At 32.2% G+C, this 27,758-nt stretch overlaps 1 protein-coding gene across 1 annotated transcript; it reads left to right on the forward strand.

The window, feature by feature from the left end:
* Nucleotides 1-3,311: 3,311 nt before the first annotated feature.
* Nucleotides 3,312-15,697, forward strand: LOC128178472 (synaptotagmin-4-like). Its single transcript, XM_052845662.1, has 4 exons — nucleotides 3,312-3,547; nucleotides 4,934-5,730; nucleotides 13,010-13,133; nucleotides 14,294-15,697. Exons 1-4 carry the CDS (start codon nucleotides 3,502-3,504, stop codon nucleotides 14,599-14,601), a joined length of 1,275 nt encoding a protein of 424 aa, XP_052701622.1. The 5' UTR covers nucleotides 3,312-3,501; the 3' UTR covers nucleotides 14,602-15,697.
* The last annotated feature ends 12,061 nt before the right edge of the window (nucleotides 15,698-27,758 follow it).

Raw genomic sequence — 27,758 nt, forward strand, 5'->3', positions numbered from 1 at the left:
GTATGATACATGACATGGCGTGTATGTATCATTATTCTTGGAAAGGTGCTCGCGCCAAAATTTCCAAATTTAAACTTATTATATAGAAATTATTCAGTTTGATTTGTAATTCTATTTTTGATGTACCTGTAACACAGTCGAGCTGCACCTAATTTACCGTTAAAAAGTTGCCAACAGAACTCATCGGCTTTTTCTTGAGGACACAACTTCATTTTATAGACTGCAGACAGCCAATCCTTTAAATCTTAAAACAATGATTTTCAGTCAGAAAGCCTATTCCGAGTGCAAATGAACAGCTTGTTATCCGAGGAAGAGGGTTGTGAACGCTTTGACCGACTAAGTAGCAGCAATCTGATTCCGAAATAGGAAATTAAAGCCATTCACATATTTATGCATTGTCTGAATGAGTTTGTATCGGTGTCGATAGCAATGCATTGAAAGCGATTAGATTATAACAAAAAAAAACCTTGTTCTCTGGCTGATTGAGTAAACAATCTTCAAATGGGGGAAAAATAAAAAAATATATAGTTTGTGCTTCTTAATTAACGGTATAATTGGAAAAGCTAGTGATGGAACTCCTCTCTCTCTCTCTCTCTCTCTCTCTCTCTCTCTCTCTCTCTCTCTCTCTCTCTCAGCAAGTAAATCTCATCAAAAATCACAAACATATACATGTATATTAAACATAATTCCTCAAAAGAGGACATAAGCTGTATCCAATCAGATATTGATATCGAGTTTGAAATAAAAATGCATCTGCAGCAGATATGTCGAAAATTTTTATTAAAAAGCCTTCTAAAGAAAGGTACATATTAGAAGTATTATATATGCATCTTAATTCTGTGTACTGAAGATGATTGAAAATTGCTTTCCACCGAAAATAGAAAACAGTGTCGGATTGATTTACAAAAAACAACAACAATCTGCTAAAATTGAAACGATATGGAAGGGCAAGAAACGGATAAAAGTGTTTGCTTTCTCAACGCATGGACTGAACAATATCATTGGATGAAAGGTTGAAAGGCGTCATTGATTTCTGGCCATGAGTTCGTGGAATTGAGTTGGCGTTTCTCGCAGACGATTTATTTTTTACGTGCATCAACACGGCATTCTGCCTATGTCAGATCACCAAAAGTCTATTATAGCTATGGACACAATGCAATTTTTTTTTGGGGGGGGGGGGGGTTAGGTTTTTTCACATTTTATTTCGAATTTGCAAGAGAGTGCGACGATCCTTAGCTGATATCAATATTTGTTTAGACATTACTGATATTACTGGAATGAAGACCGAAAAAACCCCCATTATTTTAACATTATATGAATACTTAGACATTGTAAAATATTTAAGAAAATGAATAAAATTTTTTGATATTTGCTTAGTTAAATTTGATTTTACCTGTGAACGATCAAGATGCAAAAACAAGATTAGATTGCCTTCTTAGCGCTGGACCTTTTAAGTCTTGCACATACCCCCTCCCCCCCCCCCAAAAAAAAAAAAATTAACAAAAATCAGCATAATTGGAACTTCAATTCTAAAAGTTTGCCTATTTATGATATTGAATTGATTACTGTAGAGGGATTTCTGCATTACCAACCTCGTTTTGGTGAGGAACTTATGTATCGGAATGATAAGTTATTGGAACACACAGTGCCAAGTTATTAATTACAAAATATGTTATTATAACAGGGTTTTCTTTTCTATATATATCGTAGAAAATAATTTAAAAAATAATCGGTCAATATTGTCGTCTTTTATTTTTTTGCTCTTCTTAATGATCCAATGCGCTACTTCGATATACTTGATTTCCTAACTACTTGAATGTCGATAGCAAATCAAGCACATACTAGTTGTTAGCAGAGAAAACCGCCCGACCTTCAACGCACAGGAGACTGACCATTCATTGCTTTCATCAACCTTGCACACGGTATACAGTGAAAACTAATTCTGGCATGCCGTCAATATAATGGCCTTATATCCATGTGAAAAACCAGGATATAAAAGGTTGTGGTTAATTATTTGGAATACAGTTTCACAATTATAGTTAAAATAAATAATGAATGAATAACCACATTTGTTTCTGGCCTCAATTGTATATTTAAGTAATATAGAGACTATCTACCTATGATTATATAAAATTTGTTTCGTTTTTGAATTGATCATTCTTATAATTATACATGCAGTGCATGCCCGTTTGCGATAAGAATCATAGTTACTTGAGTTTTACTGGTTATTCCAAATACATTTACCTGCATGTTTCTAGACAGCCGACACGTAGGGCAAGTATTCCAGTTATTTAATAAATAATGCATTTCGTTAGGATGTAAAATAGCTATGCTAGTAAGTAATAATAAAAAAAAAATGGCGAGACTAGACAAATTCACATGTATGTTCAAGACTCAATAACAATAAACTGTGCAAGCATAACCTTTTCGATTCTTCCCTACACTGAAGAAAATCCACCGTGCAAGCTTCTTCACTACCCACATGAATATTTAATATACTTTATATTGTAGGTATACATAATATGGAATGGATAATAATGGAAACAATGTATAATTTGATTGAAGGTTAAGGACCGGTTGCTACGATATTTGCCCTCTTGAATTTTCGATGAAATTTGAAATAATGTGATGATGATGATGATAATAATAGAATCTAAAAATAATGATCATACATATACTCTGTACTAGCTTGCTATCCAAAATCTCTCTACTTTCAATCAATTTTATTATGTTGTAAAATTATTGCTTGTTTAGTTGCTTGTATGGCTCATTTCCAAAAAAAAAAACAAAACAGCGGTGTTTCAAAGCAAACGAAGACATTTTAGTGTGTCAGTATTGGAGCAAGACGATTTCATCATAATATTCAACGTTATGTAATCAATTTCAACTGACAGAAATCAATAATTATTTATGAAATCTGATCCTCAAGCTATTTAATAAAAAAATCTTGATTAAACTGAACACACTAATGAAATAAATTTAATTAATAAGTTTTGATTTCATAAATTACGAGGTTTTGCAGCAGAAATCTCAATCCTGCGCAAAAGATGAGATCATTTAACTACCAAAAAAAATTCCATTATATCAAGCTAAAGGTCCATATTCGAATAAAGTCTCAATATGGCATCTAATGGCATTGCAATGGCAAACGGGCATTAGATATCCATATTGATTTCCGCAGAGTTTTGATGGCATCAAAAAGTGGACGATTTTTCTCCCTCTCGAAACTTGCCGTGTACGTCACAAGTAAATACACAAGCTAACAATGGCACTGTCGTCTGCCGTGACTATGGCAGAGACTTGGAGTATTGATTAATTTCCAGCTCAGTGGAATCTTTCAGAACTCCAACATCAGCCAACTCTACGCACGGATCTCTGGGATTGTTAGCGATACTTTAGTGAACATGTGAGAGACTGACTGTTTTGAAAATCACAAAAAAGCTCTTATTTATTTTTTTTAATTTTACGGATTTCGTATTAACGAAATATTAATAATTAGAAATGAAGACTGTGGAGATTCATCCAGTGCATACAACCTATCATACAAGTAAGTATTTACTTACTAATTTGGCATTAACTTTTACTAAAATTTTATTTTTTTAATTTGGTATTTATTCAATGATTTGGGGAAAAATTGATGTGCATTTTTGAAAAAAGAATGTGCTTTTGGTTATGGTAAATACATTTAACTGAAAATTCCATATTGTGGGATTATTAATCATTTGTTAATCAAGTTGGCATAAAATAAAATCCCATATCTTAATATCATCAATCCATGACTTTGACAATTACTACTTTGACATTAAAATTAAAATTTGATGTCCCTCAATCTAATTGCAAATTTAAATGATGAAATTTTCAAAATGGAATTGCAGGTGAGAAATGACATGCATCAATTCATAAAAATTGATTTTCCAAAATAACTCCATTTCAAAAGCTGACATGCTGCATGGATTTCCATTGGTTATGGTTTTGAGAAGCTTTTTGCACTTCATGTAATATTTATTTGTATTTTCGTTGCAAAGCGTTATCAAAAACATCATGACAATCCTAAAACACGGCAATTTACCGTAGGAGACAATCCTTTAATCACGTTTTTTATCAATGGCGCGGCGTGAGAATGAATCCGTGTCAACATCAAAGTTGTAAAGCATGAAACGTCTGAAAACTACTCAGTTAAATGGGAAAAACAGATGAAAATGTTCATTTCATTTCCTGGAATATTGATGAGAAATGATATTGCTTTTTGAATTTCACCAATAACAATGATCCAAATAATGATGTTTTGAAATCCATCAGCGGAGACTCCAATGTTTTTATCCATCATAGATTTATTTTGCTGGATATTTTTCCCGATCTCAGTGAACCTTGTCTTTGCACTCAGTATAAATAATAGTCACCGATCGATTGTATCGAAACTCAGACTAATTAAACATTCAAAAATTTGAAAGAAGAATGTTTTTTAATTTTAAAAAGCACATTATATGATCGAAGTCCTTAAAAGCATATCTATAATTTAGTAGTGTATACTTGAATGTCAATATTTACAATATAGTAAACGGTTTTCTACCCACTGCAGAATAAAAAAAATCCCCAGAATCACACATTCAATAAATTAGTTTTTTGTGTTAAAAGTAATTGATAAAATAATGTCGCGATATATTTTGGATAACATTCATAATTCAATTGCATTAACTTATCAACGCGTTTTCATCTGCCTACAAGTTTCTCATAGAAACAAAATAAAAAGGTAAAAAAAATTATATAAAGTTTAATACATGATAAAGAAGAAAATTAAAATAATCCCCAAACCTGCAATTACAATGCACTATATTTAGTACAATTATATGATATATAAATAAAATATGTTACTTGCTGTTTACATGAACAGGTTAAAAAAAAAAACCTTTGAATTTTGGCGTTTTTGTTTTAGTTACAGCAGGGGCTGTGGCAGGGATCTGCATTGGGTCCATCGTGTTTCTTATCGGAATAAGCATCATAGCGTACAGGTGCTATCAAAGGAGACGAGCAAGGAACGTACAAACAAGACTGTCTTACGCTATAAAGAAGGGACTCAAAGAATCGACAAATGGACGCAGGACTAGTTCGTCAGTCAAAAGCACGCCACTGAAACAACATAGAGCAACTAGTCCAATATTACCACCACAAGATAGCATACTGGATCGTTCGTCCGACCAAGGGTATAATATGCCTCCAGAGAACGGCCAAAGATCATCATATCCTGATCAAGCGTTTTGTGAAAATGAAAAAGAGGCTGTTACTACGCCGAGCGAGAAGGATGTGAGTCAACGTGAGAAGCAAATTGACGAGAAACAGAGACTTGGAATGTTATACTTTTCTGTGGAGTATGACGAACACAATACGGCCCTTCTCGTTACAATTGTCCGAGCGAGCGACTTACCACCACGAGATCCCAGCTTAGGAGGGTGCGACCCGTATATAAAGCTACAACTTCTGCCGGACAAGAAACACAAATGTAAAACTAGAGTACTGCGTAAAACCCAACACCCTTCTTATGATGAGACTTTTACTTTCTATGGTATCAGCAAGAATCAAATTCCGGGAATCACTCTTCACTTTGTTATCTTGAGTTTTGACCGATTTTCCCGCGATGAAATCATCGGAGAAGTGGTGTATCCCCTGACAGATGTCAGCGCAGACCAAAAAGAGCTTTTGCTTTTCAAAGAAATAAATCCAAGACACTTGAAGGTGAGTTATAGGAATTGCAAAATCAATATGCATTATAAATGAATCTATTTTCTTGTTGAGTATTAACCAGTTCATGCTCGTTTTTAATGGAATTATTCTAAGCTCCTGAAGATAAGCAGAATTTTGTGATCAATAAAATGGAAAATTCCGCAATATCTCTGCATCGGATTTTTTGCAAATATCATGATCTCGTGTTTGAATGCAAATATATTCAAATATGAATGCCAAAAGAGCTTATCTAACAGTTGAAAATATTGCCACATTGTGATTTTGATAAGGAATCCAATTATACACCAAGGGTTCTCTCATGCATCCTGAATAAGCGTAACTTTATCACAGCGATCTCACGGGAAATGTCATCTGACAGAAGTTAGCTTCAGTTGCTAGGAATTTTATGCCTTTTCTTAATTATAGAATGCTACCGAGAGCTATTATAGTCTGTTCTTAGCTGCCGAAAGTTTTCTTGAAATAACAGAATCTTAATATAAACATCACAATTAAGGGTAAATCTTTCGAAGCAGATGAAGGAATCGACCCCGGCAGACTCAATTACAGCACTATTGATCTGATATCGACGTTTTCTATACAAATCTGGCTTATTCATCAGATTCATGTCAAATTATTAGACTACACTCCCACTAAACGCCAGGGATTGATTAGGAGATAATAATAAAGAACTCGGAGCAATAAGGATGTTGTTGGACAAAAATCATCTCTTTCTCTTCGAAATAAATGAAAAAAAAATAGATAAATAATGCAGACGCACAATGCAACCTTACGGTTATTGCAATACCAACTGACAGTTTCTTCTGTGGTCTTACTGCAGAGTTGGAATACAGAAGGAAGGAGGAAAAATTAATTACAGTCAGCACCTGCAGACTGAGATTAATAACTGGCAGTTTTCCTTGAAATAAGAAATAAGCACAGAAGGAAAGAAAGAACTGGGAGCTTAGTTAGACATGGACTCGCATCAAATTTTAAAGTGGGCGATTAATATACCGGGGATTATTTTCTTGGAAGTTGAAGTATATTCCCTTCTATTAAAAAATTGAAAGTTTTCCCTAGCCTTTAAGTTGTCGTTTACAAACACAACACCCATTCGTTTCCGGTGAAAGCATTATTTACATGTAAACGTTCGTGTCAGAAAACAAAAGCTAAACACCTTTAAATTCGGAAATAAAACAATCACTTGAAAACTTCATGCATGCGCCAAACCACTATAGCTGACAATACCAATATTTTTTTTGCCAAAAACCAAATTCAAAATATAAATAGGTAAAGAATTTTGAAAAGAAACACCAGAAGATTCGAACCCAAAACACTATTAAAGCGTGTTTGAAAAATCCAAGACGTATCCTGTATGCCGTCCGTTATTTTCTAAATGGTTGATAAAAAGAAGCATTTAAAACATATTGTAAATAATCTGAACTAAGTTATATTCATATCTAAGTCATCTCTCCACATTTTTTTTAAATAGCAGCATATTCTATATGATGGAATAATGTAATCTTTACTCGTTTTAAATCCGTTTAAGAGAAGACAACGAAATTATTCAAAAACAATTGTAAATGAGTAGGATTTTGAATTCATTGCTTCGTGTTCACAGTTGCTATATTCAGACCCATATTTTGTTAAAACTAAATGCCGATATAACCAAATAACGATAATAGTTTTTAAAAAATGTGCACGAATAATTGATGAAATTTTCACTCTTCCTATGCGCCCACATTCCTGTCGAATTAACATCTCATGCGCCCAATTTCTCTTATGTAACTTGGAAGTGCTGTCGTCTGGATTCCTAACGGTAATATAGGGATATATTTAGAAATGATTCGGAAATGACAACTGCCCAAAAAATCTTTGCTTGTTTCAAAAAGTTATCAGAAGTTCTAGTAGGTCAAGAGAGATGGAGGCGGGGGTCTGGTGGGCGTTCTTGCCTACAGATTCATTGCCGCAGAATCTTGAACGGAAGTTGATACCCAATATAACGGATCAAGGTAACTAGAGAAGATAAAAGGCCATCACGGAAAGTAATTGAAAAACTTTGCCGGTTTCTCAAGATCGTCTTTCTCTTGGCATTTCCGTGGTGTCACAACGTCGACATGGTTATGCGAGACATGTAGATACATAGGACGAGCAATACGAAACAAGAAAAACACCCAGATCAACTTGTAAATATAGACAAAAGTTCACATGAATTTACGAGGCCGTCCTAATGGTCATCTAAGTTTCATGTACATGTATAATTATGTATGTCTAATATGTGTTTGACGAGTAAACCATTGCGAGATAAAATATTTATACATTAGACCTTGAAGTTACCATATTGGATGAATAGGACATGGTTTCTTTGACGTCATTGTAATATATATGCGTGGCAAGATTGTAGATCATAGAAAGCTCTTATATTAATTTACATCTAGTTATTTTATGTAGAAAAAAATAGTTCGAAAGGAATTTAACACATTTTTTGGCATTTTAGATAAATGTATAGGGCTCAAGATAAAATTCTACAGTGTTGATATCTGTACATTAAATCGCGTACTTTATATCAAGCTAATTGTGTAAATTTATTATATTAATTTCCAGAATGTATCCATAAAAGCATTAACATTTTGCAAGTTGGCACAATGAAGAGCTTATCATGCGTTTTGACACGCAGACGTTGTAAAAATGAACAAGCCAATGTCAATAACAATTCACTGTGAAATTTAAAAAAAAATCTCTAATAATACTATGCTGTATTTTCAATAGTTCTTATTGTGTTAACGAGTCGTTTGAAGATATTACTTTCCCTGGTTATCCAAGAACCGTTTGAAAACGTGATTTGAACGCTGAAACAAGATTCCCTAGTCCATTGGTTAATTCCGATTTAGGAACGGTTTATTTTGAATTTAACCCAAGACGCATAACGGAAATGGATTTTTTTTTCGTTTACTTGGACAATAAAAATGTCGACACAAGGTTTTTACAAAAATGTAAATAATTGATATTCTTGATAGTAATTAATTCTTATGTAAAAAAAATGTTTTGTTGTCTACATGTAACGTTATCATTATTAATTTTTTTAGAATTAATTTTATTGCTATTATAGCAAAGGCGTCTTTAATGATTATAGATTACAATGAAATAGTCATAACAAACCGCAATTAATTATGTATTATTAATTTCATTTCTGTATTCCACGCTACCCCAGTTCAATGCCTCCGTCAAGTTGCATGTTGTTATTATTTCATCCAGAGTCCAGAGAAATTCGAGATATCCATAGAAACATGACGTCATCATACGCACCCTCTTGTTTGTAGTGCACACAATAACAGGGCATCAGTATTGTCTAGATTTATCAGGATAAACACATTTTATTGAACAAGGAACACATCCTCGATCATTTTCCACAATAATCTTTTGTTCTCCATTTACATAAACTTGAACTACGCAAACTTTCACTGTGCACACAAAGCCATTAATCAAAACATTTCTTTTAAAAAAAAATCAAATCGAATATTTGGTAATATATTAATACTTGTAAATTCAAAGGTAATGAAAAGGTGTAATAAACACTGTTTATGACAGATAAGTAATGCGTGTATAAAACCATCTGGTAATTGAGGAAAGTGTTTGATTTAAAAAAAAAAAGCTAACATCAAGACAAATGATTGTGAACAATCATTACCAACTCAACCTGCCATTATTTTTTAAAAACATATCTATATCTTTAAGATTTTTTCTTACTTCTTTTTATTATATAAATAGTGCCTGTTTGGGAGGGTAACAGTTGAAATTGACACCCCGAGAAACCATTGTCAACCGACGCGAAGCGGAGGTTGACAATGGTTTTTTGAGGGGTGTCAATTTCAACTGACACCCCGAGAAACCATTGTCAACCGACGCGAAGCGGAGGTTGACAATGGTTTTTTGAGGGGTGTCAATTTCAACTGTTATCCTCACAAACAGGCACTATTTATTTTGTTATACTGAATGTCTTAATTTTTAAGAACATTTTACTGCTTGTATATAGGAATAACGTGAATTCTACAGCGAACCGTACGCGCATAATTTTCGCGCATGTAACAATTTGTAATGTAACCCGTTGCTAAGTGCGTTGCTAACGCTGAGGGTAATAGAACGGATTATGAACTGCATCTTAACCAATCAGATTTCAGTATTTAACATGAAAGTATAACAAAATAAAATAAACACCGGGTGAATGATTTTGATAACATTTGCTGATTGAGACTAACTATCCAGTGTCAAACAAAAGTCACGATCAATAGAGATATTGTTGAATCTGTACTCGTATTAAGTTCAGTCCAAATAGGAAGCTATTTTGGTATACATTAGTTCAAGAATAACTTTTAATTTTTTTTGTTTGAGTAAGAAGAATGATATGTGATTGGACAAGTATTCCAAACCTCTCTTTTGTCTCTGTCTGCTCTCTAGTGTGCTGAAATCTTGAAGGCCGTTTTTTTTTTATTTAGGCCATTCCTGTAGGTGGCTTCGTTGCTTCTGCCGTTTATGTATATTTTTAGTCTGCTATCATGCAAGTAAAGAACATATTAGCAAGAGGAAATTCTTGTCTTAATGGACATTTTATGTTTCTTTGGAAAACAAATGCGACGTAAGTTTCCAAAATTAATTCATGACTTTGTTGGAAGTGGAACCGCTTCTATTAAATTGGGAATCTCAAGAGGAATTGTTGGCTGCCAAAACCCCTTTTCAGTCACTAAAATACTAGACATCATGGCGCACAAGAGATTATTATGTTGATTTACAATATGGAATGCTTTGTTTGGACCATGAGGAGAGGTATATAACTGGTCTGTTGAGAGGTTATGGGATTTTGAAATCTATTGGAAGACACAATATCAATAATAAATAATTTCCTAATCTTTTCAACACCTCTTTAAAATAATTTATGATGATTATGAATAAATAAAAAAAAATTGGAGAAAGAATTTTGTTGTTGGACTGTATGATTATAATTACACAAGTATAGCAATATAACATGACACATTTGGGGAAATTGTCGTATCGTGTCTGCTGCTGGAATCATCGCATTGCTGAAGAGCCATCCGGTAAACATAACGGGTTATAACCAATCTGTCGCGTCGTTGCTATAATGGCCAGATTTACGAAGAAACCCCAATAAAGTACACTTTATTTGAAAAATCCCGACGTTGTCGCGCTGTACTGGGGAATTTGTAAGCATACGAACAGGCATTGGGGCTATTAACTGATCAATAATTGAGGGAATTGGATTTTATTTTTCCTAAACGAAGCTACTAATGTGAAACTCATGCAGGATTCTAATGTATCTGACGGTTTAGAGAGACATTTCTGTCTATGCGTGGACTCTCTTTCTCTTCGTGTATTTATTAATGTAACATCCGCGTCATGCCTGTCATTCATTAAGGTAAAAGCTAATAGGTACGAACTCAGTACACTGTGATTTATTCTTGGTAGCACGGAAAAAGATGATTATTAATTCAAGGCTCAACTATAAAAAAAAAATACCGAGGTGATCACGTGATTCTTACTAATGACTCTGTGAAGAACTTACTCTTTTAGAAAACAACATAAGTTAAAGCTCAGGAAAAAAATCATAAAAAGTATAAAAGTACTTATAAATAACGTAAAACACACTTTTTATCCTTTAATTTCTTCTTCAGTCTAACAAACACTGACTGACTTTTGCAATTTCAGGTAAACAACACTAAATTTGGATGGACCTCAATTAAATGAGATTTTTTATATCATTTAATCAGATAAGCTAAGGTTTAAAACTCCTTTAATGGAGTGAAAGACAATTGCGCAAACTTGGACTCTGCTATCTTGTTTCATTAAAAGTTCTGGGTGCAACGATCTAATTGTAATTTCCTTTTTCTAATTGTCTAGAACACGTTAAGACTAGTGTTCACGAGCCGTAATGGTAATTAATGGCGCTGCTTTCGTGATTTATAACGGAGCAGCGGAAACGCTGAGTTCCGATTAATCGTTGTATGTGGCACCAACAGAGGTTTGTCCACAAATAAGGAGGAAAAGCAAAGCTGATAAACTCCATTCAACGACTTAACGCACGGTTTCAAGTGAATCTCAAGTTTATCCCATGATGGCGCTCAGGAATGAAAGCTCGATAAAAAGTCTAATCCCAGTGCTCTTCTCTCTGAATGTGGCGTTTTATGAGGCGCCATTAAGCTTTCTTTAGAAATTAAAAGTACTAAAGATAGCAGACATAGTGCTGCATCTAAATCCTTTTATTTTTTATTGTTAATACAGAAATACTTTTGCTTGATTCCCGATTTTGTACTACTCAAACCTCAAACAGTCAAACAGTGTGTATATATATATATATATATATATATATATATATATATATATATATATATATATATATATATATATATATATATATATATATATATATATATATATATAATGGGGGAGGGGTTGTCTATTGATTTTCTTTGTGGGGTTGTACGTCCACCATATTTCTCTTATATTATACAAAGCAATAAATTCTGCCGTGTAATGCAAAAAACACATGCAAATAGCTACACGACTCCCGGTCAAGCGACTAGGAGCAAGCTAATTTGAATAAAAATCTCGTTAGATTGGTTAACTCTGACAGGATGATGCTGTTTGCCAGATGATTTGAAGCACCCTATTCTGTCAAAGACGATTAAAGTCACATCAACTTCATAAAAACGGAAAACTAAAACGATGTCCTACGGTGTCTTTGTCAAATAAGTAAAATATCTGCTGGTACGAATGATTCACCAGATGTTATTCAAGGATCTTTGACATTGAGTACCGTAATCTGAATTAGTGACTGGTATTACGGAAGCAAACTGGAAAACCGTCAGCCTTCGGGGTAAATTGTAACAGTTTCCATACGATGAGAAACCTAATAATAAGCTTGGAATATAAGGATTTAATTCTACTACAAACATCCGTGGGTGTCTCTAGTCTTTTAGTATTCCAAATGAAAATGAAATTAGGAAAGAGCAATGTAAATGCCCTCTGTAGAATCAAAGGGACTAAAGCAAATGAAACACGGTTTTGCAAAATGTCGAGAGATTACACTGATTAAAAAAGCATGTAATTGAGAAATTTTATTTAATTTTATCCTTACTGGAGTAGAGTTTAGGATGTTGGGCTTTCAATTTTGCTTTTTGAAGAACAGTTAGAAATAAGCCCAGATAATAGCATATAATCTGTCAACTGAAATTGTTCTCACTGACGATATTTCAAAGTAGATTTTATTGCTTTACACTTGTAGTTCAGAGCCCAAGGTCGTGGGGAGCTGTTGGTCTCTCTGTGTTACCAGCCGGCCGCTAACAGACTGACCGTGGTGGTCCTCAAAGCCCGGAATCTGCCAAAGATGGACATCACAGGACTTTCAGGTGGGTGTTAATAAATGGAGGAAATATAATAGTCTCGAAAGGGATGCCTTAACGAACGCCTTTTCGTTTTTCACAGCTACATGTATCTCATCACTGCTTCCGCCCCCGCACACGTAGTATGATTTGGTTCGTGTCGTTTTCAAGCCATCTGAGAATTTTGAAAATAGGAAGCGAATTATTCTTTAAGGAATACTAGTGCACTTACACACCAAACATTTAAATAGACGAGTATAGAAGCAATTGTTCCTCGTGGTACGCAAAACGTATATAGCGATCTACGACCTTTCGAGAAATAGTTTTTGCAACCCCTCAGAAATTGTTCAGTCATAATCTTATGAACCATTTTTCCAAGCTATTAAAGAATAAAAGTCATCAACTGACATGTGAGAACAATAACTAAATCGTATGTTCAATCATATATAAATTGCTACATTATCTTACAAATATTTGATCACAATGGACGGGGCTGGATCAAGGATTCAAAGCAACCTCTGGTCTTATGGGGAACATAACCATTCTTATAAAGAATTGTATGTTGTATGGATGATGCTGTGTTTTTTTTCATCGTTTTCACAAAATCGATACACAGAAACCAAAAGATTTCAGGATGAACGAACTGTATTGAATTGAGAAATTCATCTGATCCTCTGACGAAAAAAGAGCTTTCTGTTAGAATTTAATCAAACATGATATAAAGCAAATGTTACCATTAAACAAATCAAAATCCTAAATGTCAGATGTGTAACATACCCAACGCAGTCAATTCTGCCCAGTTAAAGGTAACCCCAACTGAATTGATAATGGAACACAAAGGAAACAGGATAAAACTCTTAAGCTGGTCTGGGAAATTACTCCACATGAAAAGCTCTCTGATGAAAACCTAACTATCTCTTACTCTCATTGATCTTGATGTTAAACGAATTATAACATTTGGTTATGTGTTGCTGTTTTCAACCAATCACTGAATTGGTTTGGTTCTCTGTTTGCTTGCATAAAACAACAAAATAAATGTTAACTTAACAATTGCAGATACTTTTGATGAATAGAACAATAACTTGTAGAATTTACCGATTTACCAATAAGTTTTAAATTAATAAATGACATTTTAATAAGGTGGTTCTTTATTATTTTGTATAGTTTGTGTTTGTTTTGTGTTTCAGATCCTATTGTAAAAATATATTTGCTGTACAATAATCAGAGAATTGCCAAAAAGAAGACGCACGTCAAAAAACGAACTCTGAATCCAGTGTTCAACGAGTCGTTTCTTTTTGACATTCCCTATAACGAGGGCTTACAGAACATCAGCATGGAATTCCTCGTCATGGACTGGGACAGAATGACCAAAAACGAAGTGATAGGTCGACTGGAGATCGGCGGAAAGAGTTCCGGTCAGGAATTACATCATTGGAACGAGGTCATGAACTGTCCAAGGAAGCAAATTGCAGAGTGGCATAAATTAAGGGAATGAAACATAATAGCATGTAAAAGGGAATTGAAACAGAATAGAGTGAAATTAGGGAAAGGTTCAAAATTGAATTGAATAAACTCAAAAGACCAAAGATAAACGTTGTTTTATTTGTTATGATAACCAATATTAAAACTGCCATTATTTAAAATAATGTCTGAGTAAGTTAACATGATGTATATATACCATTTTTGTAAAACAAATATTTGGAAGTTGTTTCTATTAAAATAGAACTTGAAATTCGCAGATTTAGATAAGATGGTCAGGTAATTAATGTATAAATGAAACAGAGCTATGTATTTAAGGAATGAATTCAATATTTATTAGTTTTATACGATATAAAATGGTTTGGGGCAGTTTACACTTTATAAACCGCGAAACGGTTTATAAAAAAGCGTAAACTGTTCCAAACCATTTTATATCGTATAAAACTAATAAATATTGAATTCATTCCTTATAATTTAATTTATTTGCTATCAATTGTTGATAAAAACAGTCATTTGATATATAAAATGACATCATATTGTACAAAGTTCAAACGTAACGTCAGGCGGATTGATACGTTTTTGACGTAAGTCTTACTATGACGTAGGCAACATTCTTTATACGATATAAAATAAATTTTTCAACCAATCAGAAAGGGTGTTACAACCAGAATTAAATTATTCAAACTTAAAAGGCAGAAAACCAGTCAAAAATTCCATCTACTACAATGAAATTTTTTAAATTGAGCGGCATATTAATTACTTGTTTCTTTTTTATTGGTGAAACCTATGAACACAATATGCAAACATAAATACAAACACCACAATTCACTGCAGATAAAAGGACAAGTATAAACGTTTTGAATATGTTTATTTTGACCCTTGTGTAACTTCAATGGTTTTTATTATGTGCAATTGGTGGAATTGGTGGAATTTTGGGCAAATCCGATGCAGTAAGTTTTTAGTTATTAAGAAAATTAAGGTTTTCGTTCGTGAAGTATCTACATAAAAACATATGATAAAGCGACGCAAAACAATCAGATTTAATGTTTGTATATCGTTTATCAGTATTTTCGTAAATGTAAAAAATAAAAATAAAACTTTGAGATGCTTTGTTTCTGTGTTGTTGTTGTTATTTTTCAAAAGACACAAACTGTTAATTGTTGGAGGACTTTATATAATCTAAGACAATTGTATAGGTACTGGTTTTTGAATATTGTATTGGAGGAGGGTAAATCGAACCATTTAAATCATAACAAGTTTTCAAGTTACGTAAAATAAACTTTTAACTTGAATTTTTCCAACTGTACCATGATTTTATTTTGAGAGACATGAATTCATGCTTTTTAAAGACATTGACTAAGAAGGACTTACTTTAATAATCTCTTGGTAATACCAATTATTCGACAGCAATCTTTATATTTGAGTTGAAACAGAATAAAATGGTAAAAAGGGAAAGTAAGTTACAGAGAAGTATGATTTAAATTAATAAGAATTTTCCCTCATGAATATTTCTAAAGATTTTAATATGGCATTTTTTTGATTGGGATAATATCTGGATACAAATAAATTAGGAGAACCATGCAAATTATTCGATTAATTTGAAAAATGCTGTCATTAATGTTTATTCATTGTATGTACAAATGTAGATATACTAAAGCATGTTTAAAGGTGTTACCTTATTGGTATTTCGTAAAAACAGGTCTATCATTATGATTGTTCTTTGTAGATAGAAGAAAATTAGAGGAGAGATGTCATTTGGGAAACAGACAAGATAACCCTCTAATGCTCTTCTTGTAATAGATTTAATAATTTCTGTTGGATAACTATTCCACCGCCAGAGACTATTTAATGCGTAGTACAGTCTCGGCGTGTCTATGAGGAATTCAGACATATTTTTATAGGCAATCTAGAACACTAGAGAAAAGTCTGACTGCAAAGCATGTTCTATAATTCATCTGGATCGACATTTCAAACAAATTATATAGTCTCTAGATACTAAAGCCAATTAAGATACCAAAACAGCATACATGCTTGTTAGTACAACAATAAGTGGGGGAATTTCCTGCTCTTGCAGAAGGAGTAGTTTAAGAAGAAGTAGCAGTACTTCTAGTTATAATGGTTGCATAGCATTATCCATAATTATGACAAGTTAACTAAAATATGTACAAATGAAGTTTACAATAGTTGCAAGTAAACCGAAAAAAATATTTTAATTTCAACATTGATTCATGAATGGATGTTGGCGATCTCTCTCTCTCTCTCTCTCTCTCTCTCTCTGTTTGCATGTGTTGTACAACTATATTAAACCCTTTCATACATTAATAGCACGGATCCTCAGACCTGTATGCTTCACTTGAATGTGTCAGTTCTATATTAGGAATGCACTAACACAGTCAGAACTAAACGGATTATTGTAAGAGCACCTTATTAATGAGAGTTGGAAGCAGGAAAAAGTTAATCGTATTAAAAATTGTTATTTTACCTGACATTTATGAGTATTCAATGCTTACTAGAACTTTCTTGCTTTCAACAAGATACTTTTGTCATTCTGATTGGAGAAAAAACAAAAATATTTTCTCATTTTGAAGAATTAAAATACATCAATAATATTTATTCAGGCAACTTTGATTGTTGATTACGGTAATCGTTCCATATTGTTGTGGGCGTTTTGTAGAAGTAATAGCGAGAATCATAGAAATTTCTATAAGCTGAATGAAATATTCATGTGGGGTGAGACTGCTCTGAGGAATTAAGATAAGATTTAGTATTTATGATATGCACTCACAAAACCCATCTTTTTTACAGCCACTTTTCAATGGCCAAGTGTGGAATTATTTTTAATCCTGTATATAAACGACTAATGTTTAATGAATACAATATTTTAAAAAAAATTTGATGTTTCATTTTATGAAAAAATAAAACATCCCTTGTTGCTGATTTGATTAATTGGGAAAAATGTTTTTTCTCTTAAGAAAACGAGTAAAAATCGTCTTTTTTGATAATTTTGATAGCTGATATCAAATAAAAGTGTATGTTGCTATGAAGAAATACAGATAAAATGCAATTTCCCCTTTAAGTTACAAAGACGTTGGGCCGAATAACAAGTTGAATTACTTTACAAATACACTTATGATTTTTTATCATGTTGATAAGTACCAAACCGGAACTCTACTGATATATTTACATATAAATCATATTTTGGAAATGCAAAATATCGGAAAACAAAAGCTCATTAAATTCAAATTGTACGAAAGTATGAAGCAATCTATGATTCGTTTCGTTCACGTAGTTAATTAAAATGTACAAACAATAAAACCCACCGTATACATTAGTACGTCAAAGCCCCAAGTATAAAGAAGTACCTTTTTTCGTAAGGAACTGTTGGATTCAAATAACATGTTTCTGTAGACATTGATATCACGTATTATTGATTATAACTTTCAAAGTGAATAAGGAAGCCAACGATAAAAAGATGGGTTTTTTTAAAATTTAATTAATCAGCCCAGGCATACTTTCGCTACATGCCATCGATACGGGATAGTCAGGTTTCTAAAACAATATGTTGTATACAGTATATGTTAAACAATGAAAAAAGTGTCTTTTTATTTTGAGGCGTTTTATACTCTTCGAATCATTCTTCACAAATCCAACTCACATCACATCCATATATGATGTGAGTAGGGTTTTAAAAGTATTTTAAAGTTATTTTGTTTTTGGCATTTAAAAAAACAGAAATAAAGTTGTTTATCTTAGGCAAATCATTAATGTCATTGTTACAATGTTCGATGTCGGTATTAATTGGTCCAATATAATGAGCTTATCTTCAAATGAAAGAATGATTTCCACATCTTGCTTTTATTTTCTTCACTAAAGTTATGAAAATTTGGAAAGTTAAGGATTTCTGAAGTGAAAAAACATCAATTATCAATAATATAGAAGTCATAACATTTTTTGTTCTACAATAAAGCACAAAAATTTGTACAATATTCTATAATATTTACATTCACTTTCTTTCCCCTTTTTTATTGTATTGATTAATTTGAGTGATATTTACGCATAACACAGAAAACCCAATCACCAAATATGATGCGTATTAATACATGTACATTCAAATTTTCTGCAGTATTTCTCGAAATACATGGATGACTCTCCTCGCGACTTCAAACCGGATTACTATACTCACGCTGGTTAATATTTCATTTATGTAAATATTTTTTTAACAGTTAAATGATTTCAATTGATCGTTATCATAGTATACCAAAAGTAATTTCATCTAATTACAGAATGAAAAATAAAATTATGCTATTAGAATTCACAGCTCTATGCACTATTTTTGTCGGCATAATTCGGCTGTCCCAATGGCTCTTCAGTTAATTGCGCATTACTCCTTAAATAATGGGACTTGGACACGGTTTGACTTATAATTTTTAGATTTTATTATTCCATTTTCAAAGTTTATATTGATAAATATTAGAAGCTTATAATATTATGTCAAAATTTGAAAGTCAAATATCGAGTTAAAGGCAAGATACGGAGGTCATAATTCTTTGTTTTATAAACAAGCTTGAATAATGTCATTTTTTACATATGTGCTGTATTGCCGTTAGTTTCAATCAAATGTAACTTTCTTTTGTTGATAATAGTATTTATGAAGATATTGAGTTAGTTTGAATTGTTTTTTTACATGTCATTTTGTCCAAGAAATGGTATTTCTCTACATTTCATTTTTTGTAAACAACTATAAAACTCGAGCATTGTTTACATATCAACCAATTCTTTCCTCTGTATCTCGCTTGTAACCTGACTTTAACATTCAATATTTTGATCAATCATTTAAAATGAACCAGTAAACCATTTTATACATACAAAATAAAAATAAAATTTTTGATCTCATATAGTGTCCAAGTCCCTTTAAATAAGGCAAAGATTTAAAAAAAATCATAATTGCGGAAAAGGAGCAAATGTCAAAAAACGTAAATATATGCATTGGATCATTATTTTTTTGAAAGATGTGGTCTCATAACTGCAACGATGTGTGAAACAAATTTTCATAACGCGCTAGCGTGCACTTTTCTATTTGTATGCACACACAACTGCAGTTATGAGAGGACATCTTTCAAATCAAAGTACTGAAGAACTGACGGGAGTTGATTTTGTCGATGTTTATTTACTTTAAAATCAATGATATGTTATTTTGCATGACAAGTACATGTAGTTTCTAATTTGAATAACGCACATTTTTATAATATGAATTTTTGGACTTTTTTCCGACAAGAATGTCGAGAAACCCCCCACCCTATCAATCATGTTAACTAATATTTAAAGATAAAATTAATTCAATCAAACTATGTATCAGTAATAGAAATATTTCTCGAAAATTGTATGGATCCAAGCAATATTGAACTCTAGTCTCGTTCAACCAAACGCTCGGCTGACACCGTAAATCTCCGACAAGCAAGAGAGACTCTCTGCTTGTCGGAGATTTACGAAGACGGACGAGCGTTGAGTTGAACGAGACTATATTGAACTCTGGCGTAGGAATACATACAACTACAAAAATATCTAAATTGTTCGTACTATTTAAAATCTGACTATTTTCAAGGTATTTATAAATAAGTTTCCTTGAAAAACAATGCTTTACATCGAATTTATCAATTATTTTCAAGAACTAAGTCTTGTCAGCAGCGATGATTTGTGCTGAGGTCCAAACACTGTTTCACTTTCGGTTTGTCTGAGTAACTGCATAGGAGAGTTGATTAAAATCAACTCCCAAAAATAATGATTCAATGCTTAAAAAATGATGTAATACTGAGAAAGACATGGGAGAAAAAAAAAGAGGTAAATGTTTTTATAGTTATTACATGGAAAACGCATTCTGAAAGCAGCTGTTTAAATTTTAAAGAAAGAAATCATTTAATAAAGTAGCAAAACTACTATAATTCATACTAACAGTTAACTATACAATTTATTTCGGTTAGAAAAACACTCGAAAGATATCATCAAGATTTTTATTTTTTATTTTTTTAACAAGCAGAAAATGTCAATTTAATGTTAACTTTCAATCCTTCAACTTCAAGATCAAACTAACTGAGATAATTAAAAGAAAATTCACATCCATAAACGCCGCTTGTGGCATTCAAATTAGCACACTTCCACTTTGATCCAGGGTAATTTATTTTGCATGATGCAATGCACATCAAATATCATATTGTTATCTAACCAATCTCTGTAGAAAATTATGAATAGGATGCAACTTAAAAACAGAACAGAACAAACAATCCTTGGGCATGTTTACAATTAATCAAAGACATTGATTTGTGATGAAAAATATTAAACCTCTATCTTAACTTCTCAACTGTGCTTCATTGAACAAAAAAGTCATAGAGATCGCTTTGCAAGAACTAATTTAAAATATTTTAATAAATAAAAAAAAAATCCTATAAGCTCTCCTGGTTCTCATTTTAAACAAAGCAAATCATTCATGGACAGTTCTAGGTAGTCGAAGACAATTCTGAAATGAAAATTCCAATTATATATTTTCATTGTATTAAAGTTTTCGTCGAGGTAAACAAAATTTTCTAGAAAATTAGAAAAATTCGTTAGAAAAGTTTAAAGTTGACAGCGTTTAAAAAAGATTCAAAGATGGATATTTTAATTGTTTGCTTTTTGTCGTTAAAAATATGATGCTAAACAAAATAATGTATCATTATCATTTATCATTATTATTATTTATTTCGCATGACTCACTGGCTCTGTTCTGGATTTATTTAGTGAATACAATCACGCAGTGTTTTGTATTCAAATTCTCTTGGTGATTCCTTTTAAAAAAAAATTTTTTTAAATGTTTGTTGATATTACATTATGTTGAATCATTAAATACTGGTACATTTCAATTTGTCGTTTTTGATTTATGTCATATGAACACTATTTTCTGTCCTTATTACTAAGTTAATATGATATACAAGGCAGCTGGATTAAAATATAATTATATCCACTAACATTTCCAGTATAACTACTAGTATTTATCGGTTTATCCCTTATTGTCCTTTTAAAGGTTTTTTGTGTTAGTCGGAATAGACATGTACGTCAACTCAACATAATATAGTTTGAGTTATCAATTTTTGTTAAAACCTGTACAGTATTTCGAGGTTATATACATTTAAATCCAAAATGATTTCTTTCGATGATTCCTCATTCTTGTGCGCCCAATTTCTCTGTAAAGAAAAAAAATATCGAGTCGATGATAAAAAAAAGTGTGAAAATATGGGGGGTATATTTTTTAATAAATATTACGAGCAACTGCAGTAGAGTTTATTTTTATTGTTAAATTTTGAATTGTTCGAAACGTGTCACCTTTTTCCGACTAGACCAAAAAATGAGGGTCCTAAGAGAAATACTAAACTAAAGTCAACATAGAAATACACCAGGAAACCTTTAAACTTGTCTTCTTCTCAAGATCTTTAATGCTACAGTTCATGTTATGACTTAATACATGTGAATAGTGCATGTAGATTCTTTTTTTAAACCCACCCATATGAAGAAAAAAATTAATCAGATATTCTAAAATTTCATTTTAGAATTAAATATACTTATAGCTTTGTAGCTATGTTGCCCTTGTGCCTCTTGTACCCATGATGACATTAAAAAAAGTGAGGTTTTCATTTTAAAAAATTTTTTTTTTTGCATGAATATGATTCTTTAATTTCAAACGTCGCCAAGATGACGGGTATTGGGGCTAGATGCATGGACCGAAAAAAGAAAATCGAAGATGTTTTCTGGCTTCTTGGTACGTGACACGAGATTATTTTATCTTTCATGTCAAAGCAATCATTGCATTCTGTTTTTGTTTTTACTTCCAGAAGCAATATTTAAGAAAGAAAATGCGACATTTAGCCTGACTCTACGTTTCTTTGAGGAATTGATACAAAGATGTCATCAACAATTTAAAAAAAAAAATCTTTTAACGTCCCATCGATTCACATTATTGTTTCTCCTTTAGATATGCTTTATAAAGCTAGCTAGACATTCTGAAGGAGATCCGAAGCAAGACTTCTGAGAAGGCATGAATCATTTGTTGGTTTCAAGGATTGGCTAATGAAAGCATCGGCTATACCATACCTTGGTAAAAAGAATATATTAATATTTGTTAACGTCAGAAAATATTAGAGCTGACATCATCGATACCGACTCTTATTTATATTTAAGCTCTTTTAAAAGTATTTGATTTGAGTTCGGTTATAAATAAAACATAATAAATAAAATTACGTTACATTTATTCAAAATCGTTGAGGGTAAAATATATGAGAAAGTTCTCATTAAAGTGCCTAGTATAGGGTCATAAACTTGACGTCTATATTTTATTACTGATTTATAGAATCTCTTCGTGACCAAAATTGAGATCTTTTTGTTTCATATCTCAAGTGAAATAATTGTTTTGATAGAAAGTACATTTTCTCTTCTTTATTCTCGGAAAATTGACTATTTATTGTTTGCTATTAGAGTACATCACTTTATAGTTTCAAACATTCTGATTATAGGTAAATCCGTACCAAACACGTACAATGGAATAAAGAGATTCATTTAAATAATGTTGATAACGTTATCAATGTATTATATAATATGTTGATACATCGTTAAATACCTTTAATAACATTGATTTATAATCAGCAGTATGTAAAATTCTCGTAACTGCGTCAGAATTTCACTATCTGAATGCTTGAACTGGAATATACAACATGAGGCTATAGATACAGTCACATGTATTTGCATGCCAAAAAATGACCTTTGTGAATATTTGAATATTCTACAAGACAGACGGATTTAATCTGAACTTCAAACTGACATTTCGTCGAAATGGCTAATGTTATCGTATTTGTATAATCTAAAAATATGGATCGCTGTCTGTTTTGAGTTCTCCATTAAATACAATTCTGTTAAAAAAAATCAATGCTATTGCAGACATTATGTAATCGATACGACAAAGATAGTAATGATTAAATCTTTTTGATAGTCAAACGTTTCAAAGAGGCCAATCAACACCCGTGAATTATGTGATTATTATTGCCAATAATGGCAAATAAAGACTTAGGATGTGATCTACTTTAGAATTAATAACACCGAAGCATTATGTACAATTAAGTACATGTGTTCTAACATACACAACACTGATCTTTAATTGTACTTTTTGGGGACTTTCAGTTCTTTTTGGAGTGAGGGGTCAAAATATTGAATGCAAGTCAAAAGTGAGTCTTATATTATACATTTACTCTGACAAATGATAATACAAGGCAAGAATATCGAGTACAACTGATTCTGTTGGTATAATTATATGCTGTACTATTAATTTCTCTACAACTGCTACAACTACTGTGGTTTCATCGATATTCGCTGAATACCAATTTTCGTTGATTTCGTTATTTAGTTGATCCACGAAATTAAGTGTTAACTGAAGTGCAATTTCTATCAACATTTTGTATTGGTATGGTCATTGGCCACGAATTTACGTATCCTTAAAACTGTGAATTTCACTTTATCCTCGAAAATTGATGCCCTTGAAAATTAATGAAACCACAGTACATTTACTCTGACAAATGATAATACAAGGCAAGAATATCGAGTACAACCGATTCTGTTGGTATAAGTATATGCTGTACTATTAATTTCTCTACAACTGCTACAATTAAATGGTATGAAATGAACGCATGGCAGTGTTTTATCACCACTAATTCTTCACTTTTTCCTTCTCAGTATTCCGGAAACAAAGGTGCTTCTAACGAAGTCTAAATTTATAAGAAAAATTGGGGTATGTTTAACCCAGACTCTCTCATAACCCAATTTTCTCTCAAATCATAATCTTTTTTACATCATATACAATCGATAAACAGTGCTCCACTAACTTGGTTTCAGTTCAGTTAAGGTCAATTAAGGTCAGTATGTTATTCTGAGGCAGCTCAATGACGACGTTTTATAGACGATTGAGAGGCGATAATGCCACCCATTTAAGGAAGTAATGCAACAGAGGAAAACGTCCTCAGTTCGCAGGAAATATAACACCTCCATATTATGTCTATCCTTGATCGCTTTTATAAATACATTACATGAATACTTGTTTTAGAACTAAATGACTTTGATGGACGTACTTGCCTTCATTTGTTGTACTTTGCTTGTGAAAATGACTAATGGAAACTTTGGTTTTCATAAATCACAAAAGAAATAAGCCGACGAGCTGTCATATTATCTTGCTTGATAGTATTTTCTTTAGTTGCTTATGTAATATGTATGTTTTAAAAGATGAGACAAAATGTGAAAAGAAAAATATAATTATGCAGATCGCATCACTCATTGCGTCACTGAATTCCTTTTTCGTGTTAAATGTACCAGTAGATTGGTACTTAGTTTAGGAAAATAGAATACATTTATTTTAACATTTATTGAAGATACGAATAACACTGTATAAAACGAGATTAATAAATTGTTTGGCTTAGAATTAAATTATTGTTATTTTATATCAAGTTTCATGTTAAAAAAGCAATATACGTGATTTGCTTGTTTGAACGTTTTGTTAGATAAGACAATTCAGACATTAGGGTTTGCTAGCCAAAGAGCAATGATTTATGATATAAACCCCGGACCTTCAACATTCCACACCCAACGGCGGATTCAAATGTTGGTCTAGTAGCCGCCTCTATAGAAACAAAGTAAACACCAGCTTCTTTTTATCCCCATCAATTACGGCGAGGTAGTTTCGTGGTTTGTGTTTTTTTTTAAGTAGTAGATATTGTTTAGCGCTTGAATATCTTTCAATTCTACTAGACTTTGACCCGTGCGTACAGGGGTTGACATTGCATATGATAGATACATCGAAACACCGTATATTGTTGACATTTGCATAACCAAACTTCAAGCCTACAATAATGCTATTAATTTCACTACACTCTACTGAGTTGAACTGTAATGTAGCAGAAAATTGTAGAATCGCTCCAAAACGATTTTGGAGTAAATTAATTAAGTTGCATTGAAAATAACAGTCAAATTGTTCAAAACAAACCGTTTTGAAGCTGTAAATACCTTTCTACGAAAAGTTTAATTCTATAATTGCAGAAATTCTCGGGATTTGTTATAGTTAATGCACTGTCTTAGAGCTATCTCCCATATTTCTTTGATGAACAGAAAAAAATTTCCAATGAAAATTACCACACATTTGTTTTATCGTTTCCAAGTTTATCCATGCAAATGGGATATTGTGGAAACATAAAATAAGGAGCCTCCCGTGATTTAGCTTCAATGTAATGCGCATTCGCAAGATGGTAAAATCCCAAAAATTCAGATGATTTCCGGAATTTTTTTTAGGAATTTTCGTTAATTATTAATTAACGAAGCTTCATTGAGAAAAAATAAAAACAAATTGGTAATCTTCAAGCACCAATGATGTTTGAATTATATCAAACAAAAGACAGTACTCTTCCGATTTATCGGTATTAAAGCTAAAAATTTCGAGTCTATTATTTTAGTATAGTAGTATAGGTATAGCTAGTCGTTAGTATTTATAAATAAACCATATAAATATCAGCAACCCACACTTTCTATGCAACAAAATTAGATTTTTCAAATGACTATCTTATACTGTTTAAAGTGTTCTCACATTCTGTTCGACAGCCAATCATGCTGTTATTCCGCCTCAACAGGACTTTCTAAGACTTAAACTTCACTATGCTTGCACCTGAAGAACTAACATTTCAGTTTCAAATCAAAATTAATGCACTTTTGTATTGTTATGCCTTTATTATTCAAATCTCTCCGGGGAATTGAACACAACTGTTTCTAGACAACTGTTTTATAGCAAGAAAGATTGTTTTTCAAAGAACATAAAATCGTAATGTCTAATCATTGTGAGGCTTTATTGCAAGGATAAGAGAGCATTAAACATCAATAACCGAGGAATACTACATAAAATTGACAGAGCATTGTTTGCAGCAAGCTTTTTGGTGTACTTTTAAAACATATGGACGTTGCCAATGATATAAGTGCACAACATGTGTAGAAATACTGGCATTTTTGTCATTTTATATGCAAATGTGGTATTAATCTAATTATTTCACCTCGAGTTTGTGTAAAAAAGATTTTTAAAAGGTCAACTGCATGGTTTCACTACCCGCCTAAATACATTTTAATCATTAATATTTACATTTAACGTTAAAATGACACGATTTTAGTTCCAGGAGATGATGACTTGTTTCTGAAGTAATTTCGGGTTCACGAGATACTGTAAACTTTATGACTTCCAGAAATTGTCATGATTATTTGAGTTGAACGAAATATACAAATATTATCAATGATGAATCGCTGCGATTTCCACGTTCATATTTTCCATAACATCATACTGTTGTCTTAATTAGACAATTTACACGACATGCGTTGCTATTTTGAGAAGCTAGAAGCTTTGAATAACAGGCACATATAAGCCAGAAAGATCCATACGCTGAGCAAAACGGATATTTGGGGACGTTGTACAGTCTTTGTTATACAATAACACCATGTATACGAAAAGTCAGTTGAGAAAGAGGAGTTGCACGAAAGAATGTTCTTTGATACTTGATTTATTGTCCATTGCAGGCAAAGCAGACAGTTTTGCATTTGATTTTAAAAACAAACGGAATATCATTCTGTAAGAAGGTGTTTTCATACATTTATTTAATTATTCATCTAATGCCAGTTTCGGTATATGGGGTAACATATCTACTAGCATCCAAAGATCCAGGATATCTAAGAAAACAGTCTTCAGCTAATGACTTTTGTACATTCGTTTGAAAACACACGTTGTCTAGGAAGAAGTAAAAGGAGCTAATATCATACAATGGTTTCATCAATATTCGTAGAATACCAATTTTCATAGATATCGTTGTATGGTCGACTTGTATAATCAAATGTATATTTATGAAACCACAGTAACCTCGCCTGAATAACTGATGATATTTTAAACATTGGAAGTTGTTCCTGGTTATCAAAAGTTAAATATAAGTTTGAGATCAAGATCCAGTATCATATATGTATTATCAAAGAATGGTATCATACACTTAGGGATATTAACAAACGTAACAGATAGCAAGAAGTTGTCATATGTTGTCTAATTACGTCATATCTACCCCGCCCGGTCATTCAAAACCAGAAACAACT

Source organism: Crassostrea angulata, chromosome 3, assembly GCF_025612915.1.
Source record: "Crassostrea angulata isolate pt1a10 chromosome 3, ASM2561291v2, whole genome shotgun sequence".
NCBI classification, from domain to species: Eukaryota; Metazoa; Mollusca; class Bivalvia; order Ostreida; family Ostreidae; genus Magallana; species Magallana angulata.